General features: G+C 35.8%; 1 protein-coding gene across 1 annotated transcript in view; it reads left to right on the plus strand.

The window, feature by feature from the left end:
- LOC139700157 (BTB/POZ domain-containing protein 7) overlaps window positions 1–15696 on the plus strand; it is a 58393-nt gene that overhangs the window by 31928 nt on the left and 10769 nt on the right. The window contains exons 11-14 of the mRNA XM_071598721.1: window positions 274–349; window positions 2345–2482; window positions 2561–2754; window positions 9609–9975. Of these exons, the coding sequence (XP_071454822.1) occupies window positions 274–349; window positions 2345–2482; window positions 2561–2754; window positions 9609–9975 (775 nt within the window). The remainder of the gene's footprint in view (window positions 1–273; window positions 350–2344; window positions 2483–2560; window positions 2755–9608; window positions 9976–15696) is intronic.

A 15696-nucleotide genomic window follows, 5' to 3' on the forward strand; every position in this document is an offset into this window, starting at 1 on the left:
ATATTGCGTAAAGTGTTCAATATACATTGGAAGAATGGGAAATTGTTTGGGGCGTGATAAAAATGTTGTGAATTCTGATAAAATATAAATTTTGATAATTAAAATACAGGGTTTAATGGTGTATATATATATTGTAAGACGTAATAACTCTTATGGTCGTACCTCCCAGGCATAACATAACGTCATCAAATTATGCCTGGGAGGTGTGACTACCATGAGTTTAAGTAACATTCTATATGTGTCCCTAATTAAATGTAATGTTTGATTATTCAGGCAAGTGAACTTGAAGTGCTGCAAGCTGTACTTAGATGGGGAGAACATGAGCTCATCCGAAGAATGGAAGATCGAGGTAAGTAATATGACTCTTGGTCATATTTCACTTCACATAAAGATGTGCTCGATCTTTGAGATTTTTCAATATTTTTATCTACCCATTGGTCACTTCAAGAAAAAAAATGGAAATTTGCTTTGAAAATAATCATTTAACTTTAATGGAATGTGGACCTTTTTTCTCAATTGCTAGTTAGGTGTGTTAGTCAGTTCTGCCAAGATGAATTTGTACAGGGATTTATGCAAACTGGATCTTCCCGCTGACACAGAAGCAAAGCGTGTTTTATAGACCTCAGTCAAGAGGATGGACCTAATTTTGATGTTAATCAGTGTTGACATCTATAAAAAAAAGATTTCTAGGGAAATATCACCAAAATTGCATGCAACGACATTCAGTGGTGAAAGTTTGTGGAAATTTATATTGGAAACCCCTTTAGAGATGTCTATTTTTTCATGTATTAGAGCATTTTAAATATATCCAATGTATATTAATGTGGTAATGAGGTTTTTGAATGGTGAACTGTTAATAAAATTTCCTTATTTGATTCTATTTCTAAGTTAAAGTGCAATTTCTGTGAAAACAGAATTTAGGGCGTCTCCACCTTATCATTTTTTCTATTTCAACGGTTTTGAAATTCAGGCATATTTTACATTGCAATAACCAGTATTATTTACTGTTATAACTCATGCTAAGGTTGCCACTCAAAATAACCTATACGAATAATTCTTTCAGCTTCAGAAATAGGAAAAATATTTCAGTTGTAGAGTCTATATGCCCGTTTTATACCAGTTTTAAACTACTAACGTCGGCCCACTTTATCGCCATACTGATGTTCATGATCCTCTTGCCTCAAGAATGGTGTTTTTTGGTTTAGTCCTCCCAATTTAGAATACTTTTCTCCAATCTGTTTGACTGCCTGCCTAGCTACTTTTAGAGTTACTCAACAGACCTCTTTATTTCTTTATTGCAATTGCCTTTTATTGCATCTCTTCCCTAAAAAATACAACCTATGGCTTTACTCTCTCATCCCTTGGTATTTCCCATCTCACCCTTCATCCATTGATATCTGTTATGAAATTCTTACATGGCATCTTCAACTGAACTCATTGCATCCACTGCCGTCTTCCTCTTTTCTTAATTTTTGATCCCCCTCAACCTACACGTAACTTGAGTCTAATGCAGATTCCAAAATTCCATCTTTCCATCTCCCAACATTCCCTATTCCATCGACTCCCTGTTACATTTAATTCCTTAACCATTCAATATCCTTTCCTTGACCTCTTCCTCACTTACCGCTTTCACCTTCTTCGTCAAATGCTAGTCATTTAGTCCTCCCTGATTGCATATGTGCTTTCCTGCTATCTTACAGTTGCTCTTGACTTTTTTTCTGTTAGTTTTCATTATTGATTTTTGCTCTTACCCTTTCTTTTTTGGAATACATATTTAATGTATTTCCTATCAGCCAATGTATAAAACCTTAGTGCTGTTTTTAGCTGCTTTGTTAAATGATTAATACCAGATCCAAGAGTCTGCAATGCATTGTTCTTCATTACACCAGCCTTATAATTGAGCTAGTAACTAGTAAAAATTTATTAATATATATCTATTATTATATTATTATGTGTCACAAATACTTTCAGTACTATATCCGTCCTCAGAAATGTCTTCACCACTCTCATGTGAGCAATGGTCTGGGTCATAAATCTTTTATGCTCAGCTGTACTTCTAGATTAAGTTATCATTATGCGTAAATTGAAATTAATAATATATGTTAATATTTGATCAACAAATTTAATTTTTAAAAAACTTTGCCATAGTGAAATCTTTTGATAGAATTCTTATGTTGCCAAACAAGGAAACAGTTTAAAGTTGATTAATATTTGAAATACATGAGAGAGAATCCGGTTGGTCAAACTGCATAATATTTCAGGTAGACTTTCCTCTGTCAATTCAAAACCATTGACTTTTTTTTGTCTCCATATTTTGACTTTGTTTTCCCCTCTCTTTTCCCAGAGCCCAACTTGCTGAGTCACACAGCGCATTCAGTGTCTCGCAAAGGCGTGAAAAAGAGGGACTTGAGTGATGGTGAACTTCGTGAAATTATATCAGACCTAATTCCATTAGTGCGTGTGGACCATGTGCTCCCGCCGGGTGGTGGTGGGGGAGGGGGCGTGGGAGGTGGAGGGGGTGGTGGTGGTGGGGGTGTGGGTGGTGGGGCTGGTGGGGGAGGTGGAAACTGTGGCTCGGATGCCCTCTCCCAGGCAATCCGCAGGGGTCTCCTCAGCACTCCCCCCAGTCACATGATCGGGGGGGAGGGGGGTGCCGGTGGCAATAGGGCAGATGCGTGGGTGCGCTCGCGAGCCGGATCCAATGGAATATTCGTTCGACCCCGCCTCTTCATGCCTTACTATGAGGAAGTCAAGGTAAGAGTCACTTGAATACTGTCTGTAGCCCAGGAATTTGATGTGAGTTTTGGGTTTCTATCTAATAAATTCTCTAAATTTTGTTGATGTGGAAGAATCATGCCTATGATCCATCAGCTATCATGCACATGGTTTTCAATGAAAAAACTTTGATTGAATGTATTGTTCAAGCATACTAGTCAACAGGTATTTTTAAGTACCTAGGCTCTAACATGAGCAATATTATGTCAATTTCTGGGGATTATTTTTAATCACCTCATTCTTAGCAAGAAACACTAAAATGGTTGAGTGGTAACCGCAAAAGGGAAATCCATCTAGTCACAACAACCAGTGTATTAATGAATTTTCGGTAATGCGATTTTGGGTAGTTTGGTACCTGCATGTAATTTTGGCAAATCCAAGCAAAGAAGTTGTAATTTGTTGTAATAATAAGTGTGTCACAACAATTTCAAACATCGTGGGCAATGTGGTTATAATAATTTGAACATTGCTTGTTATTAAGGTTTAAGAATTAAGTCAGACAAATCTGAAAACTAATGAAGTCTTATAATTACAGTTATTTAAGTGACAGCTACATTATTTCTGACTGCATTTGTGCTACATTGGATGTAAATAAGTGTTTTTGGATAGATTCTGACCGAAATGAATGTTTTTTTAATTGCTCATCAATATGCCAATTGATTATGTATCTGTTGCACTTAAGGGCTATTTGAAAATGCTTCATTTTTTTCCAGCTTTTGAATGCACTTCTTTCCTTGTCTTACGTTATTCTAAATTTATTGACATCCCTGTAAATAATTAAAAATTAATTGTCAGTTTGTTTGGATGGTTACAATTTGTTTTAATGTCACAAAATGATTAGAATTGTTCTCTTACTTTATTTAGCCACACTGATGTCGTAGGTCATAATTCAATGCTATGATTAATCCATGGTGCATTCCATTTCTAAAACCAGGTCTTCTAATCCTTGCATGTTTTCCCTCTTTTCATGTTCAAAATCACTGGATAATACATTTCAGTGTTTTAATACTTGGTTAAATATGACCTTAAATGTTAATTACCATATATTCCCATTGATAATGCTCGCCTTATGTATAACGCGCATCCAGAACTTTGTTGTTATCATGAATTTGTACAGATACTGCAAGCCCAGGGCTTCTGCTGCCTACATGGTGATTGTTTCAAGCCTGAATTGAGTTATGCTTTTGTGATTCAGAATTTTCTCAAGTAAATTACCCAAGAAGAAAAATATTGTGAGAAGAAAATTGTATGCCGTGATGTTTAAGCTGGAAGTCATTAATGTTGCAAAAGAAGAAGGAAATCGCGAGGCTGCCAGAAAATTTTTCCTATCATATATTTATACGTACGCGTATATAATACGAATTTTATATGTGGAGTACTATGTATCAGAATAAAGAAGTACTACATATTAGAATAAATGAAGTATAAAAATTGTATTCTCTTCTTTTTCTCATGGATTTATGAGGTGAAATAACTTAAACAGTGGCAGATCTGTATAAAATAGAATGCAAATAGAAAGGTATGCTTCCAGACTAATTTATTTTTGCGAGACTCATCCTTAAATTATTGTGTATATAGGTATGTCAATGTTTGGAATTTTTCAATTTTCATTTTACATTAGACGCATCATCATTATTTTCGATCATCTGAAAATTTTTTTATATATAAAGGTGCGCATTGTCAATGGGAAAATACGGTACTTGTGTATTGATTTTAATTATTTATGTCTAACCTTTGAACTTTCAGTGACCGCCTTCCCACTCCTTATTGCATTATGCAAACATTTTCCCCAACCTATGGTTATCTTTTGTGTGTAAAATTTAATCCAATTTCATTTAACTAATGAACTATTTTGTGATCCCATGTAATATTTCTTGCTTTCATGTGAACATTAAAATTCAATTTTTTAAAAATAAATTGGGTTTGATCAGTTGTTGCTCTGATACCTTCAGTTTTACAGAAAATCAATCTAAAAATACTGTATGGAATTTGTTTGCTATTTATAGAAGGTGGAGATTCATTGAGGTTGTTTTTGTGAAAGTCAGAATTTCACCCAGCAAACCTCCTTTGGTTGGGAAGTATAAATCATTAATATATGGCAAGGGCTTTTTGCTCTAAATGCTTTGTAATACATCGCTATTTCATTTTATCCCTTTAAATTGATGTCCCGGAGCTGCTTTCTCTGTCTCCACCAAGTAAAATTATGGTTTCTGTGAGATGGTATGATTTGTTTGATAAATGATATACTGGCAGATTCCCGCTAAATACTTAATAAATTACTAAAGAAGTAATTTTGGCTCATTTTGGAACTTTTGAATTTTGCAGAAGATCCAGTTTAAATGGCCAATATTTCAGCTTATTTTTGCCCCATGGGAATGCTTCCTCAGTGTTAATCCGAGGGTTACAGGAAAATGTCTGTAATATATGAATAGATTAGTGCATTAGCATATGTAATGTTTATAATATACATAGCTCTGTGTTGATTCCCTTGTTCACTTGATTTTTATATCTTTACTAATTCAGTGCTCATTCGTTGTTTCCAGGGTAATTCTCATTTATGGGTTTTATCATTCTGTTAAAATAACTTCATTTTCTGTTTTGTTTTGCATGCAAATTATACCAATGTTAAGTTTTAAAAGTATGAAACCACAGAAACTCACCTTTTCAATTTAATATTTTTCTTGATTTTTTGTTTTTGATTTCTTAAAGTTTACACCTATAAGCATGACACCACTTATAATTGGGAAAGTTGATTGGTACGAGTAGTCTTTTGTTGGTTATGAAAATCATGCTGGAAATTTATTGTATAATATTAGATTTAGTGTTACATGTTTATTTGTTATGATGAGAATGTTTGGGTTGCTACCTGTCCTTACATAGCCATGTGTTTTAATAAAGCAAGCATTTCTTTCTTTTCTTTTTAAGAAACTTGACAAACTCACTCCCAGAATACATTTGAAGTCAGCTTTCCATGGAGTAAATATGGTAACTTATCATTAGCTTACATAATAAACAGCTAAATGTTTGTTTTAATCTACTGCTTTTAAATGTAATATATAAAGACTCCAATGAAGTAGGAGCTTAATCATAATAGCTTTTAATGTAATATTGACATAGCTTACTATATTTTTCAGAATATATGGTGGTGTTTTGTTCATGGTAATGATTTCAACTTCTCCCTCTTTTAAGAAAACTATAAAATTCAACTCCTTCATCACTTTTATGTGTAATTGGCTGATTTTTCTCCTAGAGATCTAGAATCACTAATTGATGAATTATCCAGGTCTTATGAACATTCACCAGTTTTCCTGTGAAGATTGGATCGTCATTGACTTCATTCTGTTCTCTCAAATGTCATATTTCATAAACCTGGGTATTAATTCCATCATGCATCCTCTTTACTTGGGAGAAGTATTTACACAATGATGTTCTTTGTGTGGCCTTGGCATCTATTTCTTCTCTCCTGATGTGGTTCTTTGTGGTTATTCCTTTCCATGGAATGCTTCATTTGATCTTTTTGTCTTCAACAATTCTCCGTTCTGTCTTTAGTCAAATTATGTTCCCATTAGATTTTAGCATCTGCCTTCAGTTCAAGGTGTTGCAGGCTTCTTGCATACTTTGTGTTCTTTTCCATTGGTCTTGTCCTTTGATCCATTTGTTGTCATATGTGCTAACTTGTTTGTTACCATTTTTCTTTAACAGGGTGGCCAATTATCTCTGAAAAGTAGGAGTGGTAAAAACATAGAAGAAAATTTTGGAGTATTTACAGTTTTGATGGAAAAATAGGTTGTGAGCAGTAGAAAGAAATATAGCTTATTTATTTTCATATAAATGTAGTATGAATAGCTGATATAGCAATTTTTTTAATTAGTGGTTTTCAGTGGTTATGAATTCTGCAAGAAGGTAAAGAATTTTGTGTAACATCTGTGTTCATTGGAGGAGCGTTCTTGCAGTTAATTGGACTAACCAAATGCCTTGCTATAAAACAGCTATCTACCTATCACTCTGCAGCAAATGAAAATCATAGGTACTTAACGTCTTTGAATGAGATTACCACAAGGGATGAATATTCTAAAATAGGAAAGGTTTGCGTGATATCTATGCTTGAGGATAAAGATCTGAGGCATTTGCCATCGTAGATTTAACAGTAGCAATTGGATTACATTTGGGAAATGAGGTGGTTAAATGGCAGTACAAAACTGTGAAAACCTTGAATCAGAAATCATCTTAATTGGTGGCCACCTTGTTTAAGCATGGTTGTTGCCTCCTCGTGGTAACTGTCTTCTTACCCTCTAAATTTGATGATCATAGAGCATCTTCCAACCCTTATTGTGCTGTTTCTGAGGGAGGTGAAAGATTCCACTTGTTCTCTCCCCATAGCACAATATCTGCTTTCAGGTTCTCTCTTTTATATGGACCGAGTTTAGTTTTATTCCTATTAATTTTCATTCTATATTGTCTGAGTAGTTATTAAATATGTTTAAGGACTTTTTCAGAATATCTCAAATCTGTGATAAAGTTCATCTGTAAAATACTTTATTTTAGTTTTGTCTCCTATCCTTTGCTCCAAATGTGTTGAGCAATATGAACACATTCTACATAATCAAAGGCCTTCTCCAAGTCAACAGCTGCCAGATTCAGTAGCTTGTTAGATTTTTTCTATGAAGATAATTGAACAGAGTATGGCCTCCCTAGTTACAGACTGATTTTCCAATGGGCCATCATTGATTTTTCCTTGTATCCTTTAAATGGCTGTTTGTTTTCTATATAATTTTGGATGCATGTGACTCAATAGACTTGCCATTCAGTCTTCCTAACACTTTTCCATCCTCATTGCAAAAATTCAAATCCTCTTGCAAAATTCTACTTTACTAGCTGCCTTTCATCATTCCCAGTAGGTTTTCTTTGGCTCTAGCCTTGATAATTTTTCCATTAATTTTCTTGATCAAGGTTGTTTTGCGTTTCTTTAGATCTTTCATTGATCTTTCAAACTTTTCTGATATCTGATCCTCAGCTATCTTCATGTACTTTATTTTCATCTCTCAATCAGCCACCTTCCAGAGACTCAGCCCATTGATACAATTCTTGCATTTCTTCCATCTGTTTCCTAAGCCTTTATATTCAATCAGTGTGTTCCCTTTATTCCTCAGAAGTTATCATATTTCATTTTTCTTTCTTCAAAGGGATTTTTCTCCAGTTAGTTTGCAGTTGTTATGTTTCTCTTCCTGCTTTTGTTGATATCTCCTCTGAAACATTAGAGTCACTCCTTTGTCATTGAATACTCTCTCATAAGACTTTGTTTCATAACTTCTTATGAGAGGCTTCTAATTCATTTTTTAATATAATTCTTGTATTTATCAGGTCTTTCATGTGTGTCATTATATAGCCATATGATGTCAGTTCTATTACCAGTTGGCCTTCTACTTCTTCTATTATTACTTCTTTATACTGTGAATAATTTTAGCTCCATCATTACAGGTCATTTTACTCCCTACAGACTTTCTTTGATGGCCTTCATGAGTCTCCTCTCTGATATTATTTTCCTAAAGCATTTACATTTTCCATCTTAATTTGTACTTTGCCCTCTTTGTTGTTTTGAGGATGTCTTTTCATCAGGTTATGGTCATTGTATCTGTGCGGAGTTAACTCTTTCACTTGTTTCATTTATGTATATGTTCCATATCAATGTTGCTTGAAGAGTGTATTTGCCAGTACTACTATTCTCATTGAACTCCTTTAGTCCTCCTTGTTTGGCACATTGTTTCCTAAGCTAAAACTGCCTTAAGCTTTTTGCCCCTCTTTGATCACTCCAACCAGAGTGCTCCCCTATTTCCTTTTCCGAATGTTTTGAACATTGGTCATTGAGTACAATGAGTGGGTAATCAGAAATCACTCTGTCCATGGACTCTTTTTTGAACTTGTATATTAGGATTTAATTGTCGTGTTGTCATATGACTTCATTCTTTGTTACCATTATTTTCTCAATGTGATACTAACTTCCCTTAAGTTACTGGCCATCTTCTTTGAGCATATCTGTTAGTGTGTCACGCTCTTGAAGTTATTCTCCTCACTTCTTATATTTCGTTGACTTCTAGTTTGCTCAACTTCAGCTTGCATGTCACTATCTTCTTCTTAACCATCTTCTCATGCCTATTATAAATCTTATTTTCAATCTTTCCTGTACATGTCCACTCTGACTGATTTTCTTCTCCCATTAGTGCCTGCCAGCTCATTCTACTAAAATAAATGTGTGCTTCTTCTAACTGGTATCATATTTTATGTTTTAGTGCTATGGATGCTTCCATGAACATTCACTCCTTCACAGAATTATGGATTTTGATACAGAAGTGATCCTCTTGATATGTACTATTATTACCTTCTAATTAACTCCTGCCCTCTTAGCAGTGGTGCACCGAAGTTTGGTTGTAGGAGTAATTACTACGACTCTCTCATCAGAGAATGATTTTTCAAAAACAAAAAGGTTTTAAGCATTGCAAGGACTTGAATTGGGGCCCCTGACTCATAGACCCCCACTATACCCTACCTTCCCCTACACCCAAGCATTAATTTGTTTCTAAATACACTCTTATTTTTGTTTCAAACTTTAGTTTACCTTTTAATATATTTTTAACAATGTTCAAGCCGATGTAGAATTGAAAATAATTTTTAACTTCCCAAAATATTTTCCACTTTGTTTCTAAGGCATCTATTGTACTTTATGTTTGAATCACCATATACTCTGATTAATATACTTAATATTTAATGAATACTTTAAGAGATAATGACATATTTAAATCCTATTTTCATCACAATGGCTTTACTTTTTGATTCAGGCTCTCCTTGAGGAACGTGTAGCCCAGGAAGCTGAACTCCTTCGATTGCGTCGAGCTCCCAGGCCACCCCACCTTAGGGACCTGCCGGATATACCTGACACCCTGTACATGGTTGAGGGAAGGCCACGGAGGGGCCTGGGTGTTGGTGGTATGGTGGGTGGCGGTGGGAATGGTGGGCTGTTGGTCCATCCGGGTCCATACCACCTTCACCAGCAGCACCTTTATCAACAGCAGTCTGGTGTTGGTGGTGGTTCACTGATATCCCAGCAGCCTTTTGGTAGTGTTCCCCAGGGAGCTTCCGGTAGCTCAGATGGGGGACAGCAGTCACATCTCATGTGTGGTGGAGCTGGAATGAGCCATGGTTCAGGTACACTCAGAATGATTTCCTTTTTTACTCAGTATTAGTTGTTAATAAGCAAGATAACTCACTGCCTATTTCATTTTCCTCTCTCTTGGACGTGGAGGCAGTTAAGTGAATTAAGTATTAAGTGTGAGAGAAGGGTGAAAGTAAGCACATGTCTTCGAGAGTGAAATGAATGCGCACAATGGAAATAGTGAATATCAAGACAATAATACTTAGTTGAAAGCACTTTTAGTTTATGCCCTTTGGCTAGTTCAGTTATTCTCAGTTTACTGTTTTTATTTAGCAGTTATTAGTTGAAGTGACTGACTACTGTGACCGGTTACTTAATGAAATATATATTAGTGATTAATGGTGCAGTTGATTATCATATATTAATGCTATTCATTTTATATTTTCCCTGGAAAATCAGCTGAATTACTTTTAAAGTTGCCAAATCTTGCTACAATTTTTGTTTGGGTTCGTAAATAATATGTAAATGTGCTGAAGATGGTTAGCTGAGAGTGGAATGGATTTGAGCCATTTGCTTTCTCAGAGACGCAAAGCAGTTAAATTTCATTTCCAAGTGTCATGCATTCACAGATTTTTCTTATTAATGGGTAACTGCAATTAATGCCATCAGTTAATCTCATTGTTTGTAAATTCCAAAGAAACTGCGGGAGATGCCGCAACAGTAACTTTTAACGGAGTCATCCGCTAATGTGCATTTCATTGCAACAATTTCAGAGTGTAAAAATCATTCGCCTTGACTGGGATTCGAACCCAGATCCCTCAATATCCGGTCGAGTGCTTTAGCCACTTAAGCTACCGAGGCGTCCTCTTAAACTCTGAAATTTTGGGGCTTTTAAAGGAACAAGATGAACAAAATGCCTGTGACATTGTATGTACGGTATTTCGTCACAACATCTTGTTCCTTTAAAAGCCCCAAAATTTCAGAGTTTAAGAGGACGCCTCGGTAGCTTAAGTGGCTAAAGCACTCGACCGGATATTGAGGGATCTGGGTTCGAATCCCAGTCAAGGCGAATGATTTTTACACTCTGAAATTGTTGCAATGCAATCATTGTTTGTAGTTTCCAATGGTATTGTTATAGATAGTTTGAACTAGCATGCATATCTAATGTGCAATTTTGTATATTATATGACCTCTTATTAAACTTTACCAATGCTGCCAGGGTTTTGAATATTGAGTTGGAACTACAGTGAAAATCTGATGCTTAACATGATCAAGCTCAATTATCATGAATTATCATGTATAGGTGAAAGAAATTGTATGTATCACTATTTCCTTCAGTTAAAGTCCATCATTTTTCTTGCGCTCGTAGGAATTTTATTGTATCATATCACAATGTTTTAAGCATTTACATTTTCAAACTTATAAGTTTCTTGCAAAATTTCATCAATTACCATCTATATTACATACATAATTACAATGTGTAATAAAATGTACCCTGTTATCAAATATCAATCACCATCATTTTACAGCAAAATGAAGTAAAGTGGTTGTGACCTATTTCTGTAAACTCCGATATACTTAACGATGTATTAGTTATGCATGCAAGAGGATCTAGGAAAATACTTTTCATGTATAAATCACTGATTCAGGTGTGATGTGGTGGAACAGTTCCATAATAACAGAGACGAAGACTATTGCAATTTTCCACTTAATGAAGATTTATTCCCGACCGGGCTTGATGCACTCCATTTTCTTGTGAAGCTCTCACTTTACAGAGTCCACTATATGTGTATTAAATATAGGAGCTGGGGAAACCAGGGTGCCTCCATGTGCTGGGATGGGTTAGGCGAGTGGGAAATAACAAAGCTCTAGGGGTGGGAGAAAAAACAGGTAAAATTGGCAGTTGAGGATTTGTAGAGGAAAAGGGAAAGACAAAGAGTCCAGTTGGTTGGGATGAGGTCTTTTCGTATAGCAATAAGGAATTCAGATAAGAGGAGAAGACCATCTCATCCCAACCAACTGGGCTCTTCATATTCCTTTGTCTTTCCCTCTTCCTCTACAAACCCTCAACCACCACTTTTACCTGTTTTTTCTCCCATCCCTAGCTTTGGTATTTCCCACTCGCCTAACCTGTCCCAGCACGTGGAGGCACCCTGGTTTCCCCTCCTCCTATATTTAATATATGCATTGGACTCTGTACAATGTGACCTTCACTTGAAAATGATGTAGTGCATCAAAGGGACTAGTCAGGAATAAATCTTTATTAAGTGGAAAAATATAATAGTTTTCGTCTCTGTTATTAAAATACTTTTCCCTGTCCTTATGTAGGTTTGTTATGTTAAAATTATTTTCCATGACTTAAAGTTACAATAATATGTTTATTAAATTATTGATGGACAATATTATGTATATCGTTGAAAATTAAACTATTAAATGTGATAATATTGATGGTGTATCATGAAGCTTCACTCTTGTGAAGGAAGTTTTTTAAGGTTTTGGGAAGAAGGCAGCATTCATTGTTTGTCAAAACAGTTACCTAATTAAATTTTATTGATGTTTTTGTTTGGATCCCTCTTCATAATTAGACCTCAAAATTATTATAACTCAATCATTATACTGAGTTCTTGGTATCACTAATTGTGATTGTATAATCACTTATTCACTAGTTCATATGTGTTTAATTATAATGCAACCCTCACTGTGGGTAATTCACCAAATATTTTAAGGATATAAACCAGTAACCCATAAATAATAATTTATTGCATATGTCTGTGACCTATCACAATTCTCAGGACATCTTATGTCATAGTGTTATGAAATGTATTTAAAAAATTTAGCCGTCAATCTTGGTGACTTTACTAGTTTACTGCCAAAAACATTGTGTGGCATTGGATAGAGGTTATACATCTTGGAATAGGTTAAGAAAGTGTTCTATTAATGCAGACTGTTAAAATTGTTTTCTTTTTATTTAGTAAATGCTAATATATGAAAATTTCTAATGGCTTGACAGATGTTGACCAGTCATATTTGTAGTTTTAGTTCTGGAAAAAAATAATGCAGAAGCCTGTGTACTGCATACTTTTTTTTCCCCCAGATATCTCCTCTGAAATATAGGGTCTTACACAAGTTTCAAATCATTTTTGGTTTGTGAATATTTGATTTGGGCAATTTCAATATAATGCTAATTGGGTTTCCTTTTGATGTTGTTCCTGCCCATAACAAACATAAGGTTCAACACCGTAAATGTCATTTTTGTGCGGACATATTTGTTACCTGATGTTGCATCAATAATTAACATTATTCACTGTGTTGTCCTGCAAACATAGAGAAAGTCATGTCAACACAGACAAAAACATAAAAGTGGATGGGAAAAGGATGTATTTGTTCTTCCTTTGTCTGCATCTGGATCAGATCAAAAAGCTGTCATTGCAAGTTATAGGGGAAGATTTATATCTTCCACAATGGTATAATTCTGTGTGGCATGATCAAGTAAAACATGGCTGAAAAAGGGAAGGCAAGTGCAGGTTTTCTTTTGGGCTAGGCTAAGAAATGTATGGGTGTTATGTTTTTGTCCATCCAAAATGTGCCTGAATCAAAGACTACAAAGTAAAGCCTATGACTGATGCGTTCAATTTTAGCCCTTACCTTCAATAACTTTTGCTTCAACTTTAATAAGAGGCTTACTTTGCCAAGTGAATAAAATAATTATTATATCTTATTTCCTAGACTTTATCTTCAAATATTGAAATCAGGTGAGAACAGAAAGACACCTGCACTTATAACTGGTGTTAATATTTTGAGCATGTTTAAGGGGGTACATGATTTATTTTACTGAAAATGTCAGCCCCAACCAAAAAATGTCAGTTCCTCTGTTCATTAATGCTCTTCCAGCAAGATTCCAATGTCTTGATCCCTTCTTGAAAACTAGACTCCTTCAGGCCTTCAAAATACCCATCCACTTTGGCGGTTAGTTCTATGTTTGAAGAGAATCTCCATCCACCAGGGAAAATTTTGAGCTTAGGGAAGAGATGGAAATCGGATGGAGCCAAATCAGGCAAATTGGGTGGGTGTGGCTACAATTCATAGCTTAGTTCATGTCTTTTGCTATGGCAATGGCACGTGGGCGTGCATTTTCTTGATGAAAGATGACTTTCTTCCTTGCCAAATCTGGCTTATTTCCGTGTATCTTTTGCTGTAATTGGTCCTTAAGGTTAGCATAGTATCACCCAATAATTGTTTGACCAGTGGGAATATTATCTATCAAAAGAATGCCTTTTGTATCCCAAAAACTGAAGCCATCACAGCCAACCTTATTGCCTTTCCTTTCTTTGGTGGTGATAAGTCAACATGTTTCTTCTGCATTGACTGCTGTTTTGTCTCTGAGGTATAGTAGTGGACCCAAGTTTTATCTGTTGTCACAAACCTGTGCAGAAAGTGTTGTTGGTTGATCTTCAAACAAGTCTAACATTATTTGGAAATTTCCATTCGGATGCTTTAGTGATCCTGCATCAAGAATAAGGGCACCCATCCAGCAGATAATTTTTTCGTATCCAATTCCACCGTCAAAATAGAATTTTTCATTCATATCATCTTCTCCATAGTACTCGTATGCCAAGGTTGGCAAAGTACTAGTTCGTCCTAAACCAATCAGATGACATTCCTACAGCTTCAGTGATTTTTCGCACTTTCATTCCACGAACATCCAAGACCATTTCATGAACTTTTGTAATATTTATAACAGTGGCATAATTTCTATAATATTGACACATTTTGGCCAACCACCATGCAGATCATCATCTAAGTAGTTTTGAGGGGAGGCGACCGACAGCTAAGGTCATTTGCGCCATAGGGGAAGGACAGGAAAGGATGAAGGGTGGAGAGAAACCCGGCGTCGGCATTAGCCTACTCTTTACGAAAGGCGCCAAGGGGTCCGCGGCTTAACCTCCCATCCGACGGACGACGTACTCACTCAAAGTGCCCTCCACAAAGCACCTCAAGTTAGGGATCGAGATACCTCTGAAAAATATTCAACACCGCCGGGATTTGAACCCGCGCCCTCAGGGTGGGAAGCCAGTACGTTAGCCCCCGCACCATCTCGATCCCCCTCATCATCTAAGCTGTCCCCACCAAACAAACTCGTTTGTCCACTCGGCAACAGTTGAATACGAAGGAGCAGAGTCCCCCAGAGTATTCTTAAAGTCTGCATGAATTTCCTTTGCTTTCATGCCTTTCTTTATGAAGTATTTAATCACTGCTCAATTCTCAATTTTTTCCATTTTCACAAATCACTACACCGGAGCATCAACAGGGAGCTATCTGCCCCACAGATCTCTTCCCAGAGCACTAATGTATTATGTGTTTACTCATAAAGGATTACTAATTATTTATTGCATGGGAAACTTGTTGTACTAGCACTAACATTTGGTGGTGATTTCAAGAATCTTTCCAACTACCCTTGTACATAACAAAATGGAAGTAATTCTTAAGGTTTAGTATTTTATCATTCTAGGTAAAAACTGCTAAACAACCGGTAGACTATGAAATGAGATGATGACAGAAGTAGAATTTAATGCTGTTTGATCAGTGAGGTGGGGAGATATTCATGAAGGAGAATAATTTTTAAGAAACTATATGTTCACTTGTCCCACACATGCCGTATTTCCCAAAATTCGCTGTCTTTATACAAGAAGACATCACAGTTATTTTGCTTTGCAAATGACATTGATTAATTAGTCAAATTTGGATAGTGTGTTTTAGTGATAAATCATGTCATT

The sequence above is a fragment of the Hetaerina americana genome, unplaced genomic scaffold, assembly GCF_022747635.1.
Source record: "Hetaerina americana unplaced genomic scaffold, ioHetAmer1.1.p SCAF_10, whole genome shotgun sequence".
Taxonomy (NCBI): domain Eukaryota; kingdom Metazoa; phylum Arthropoda; class Insecta; order Odonata; family Calopterygidae; genus Hetaerina; species Hetaerina americana.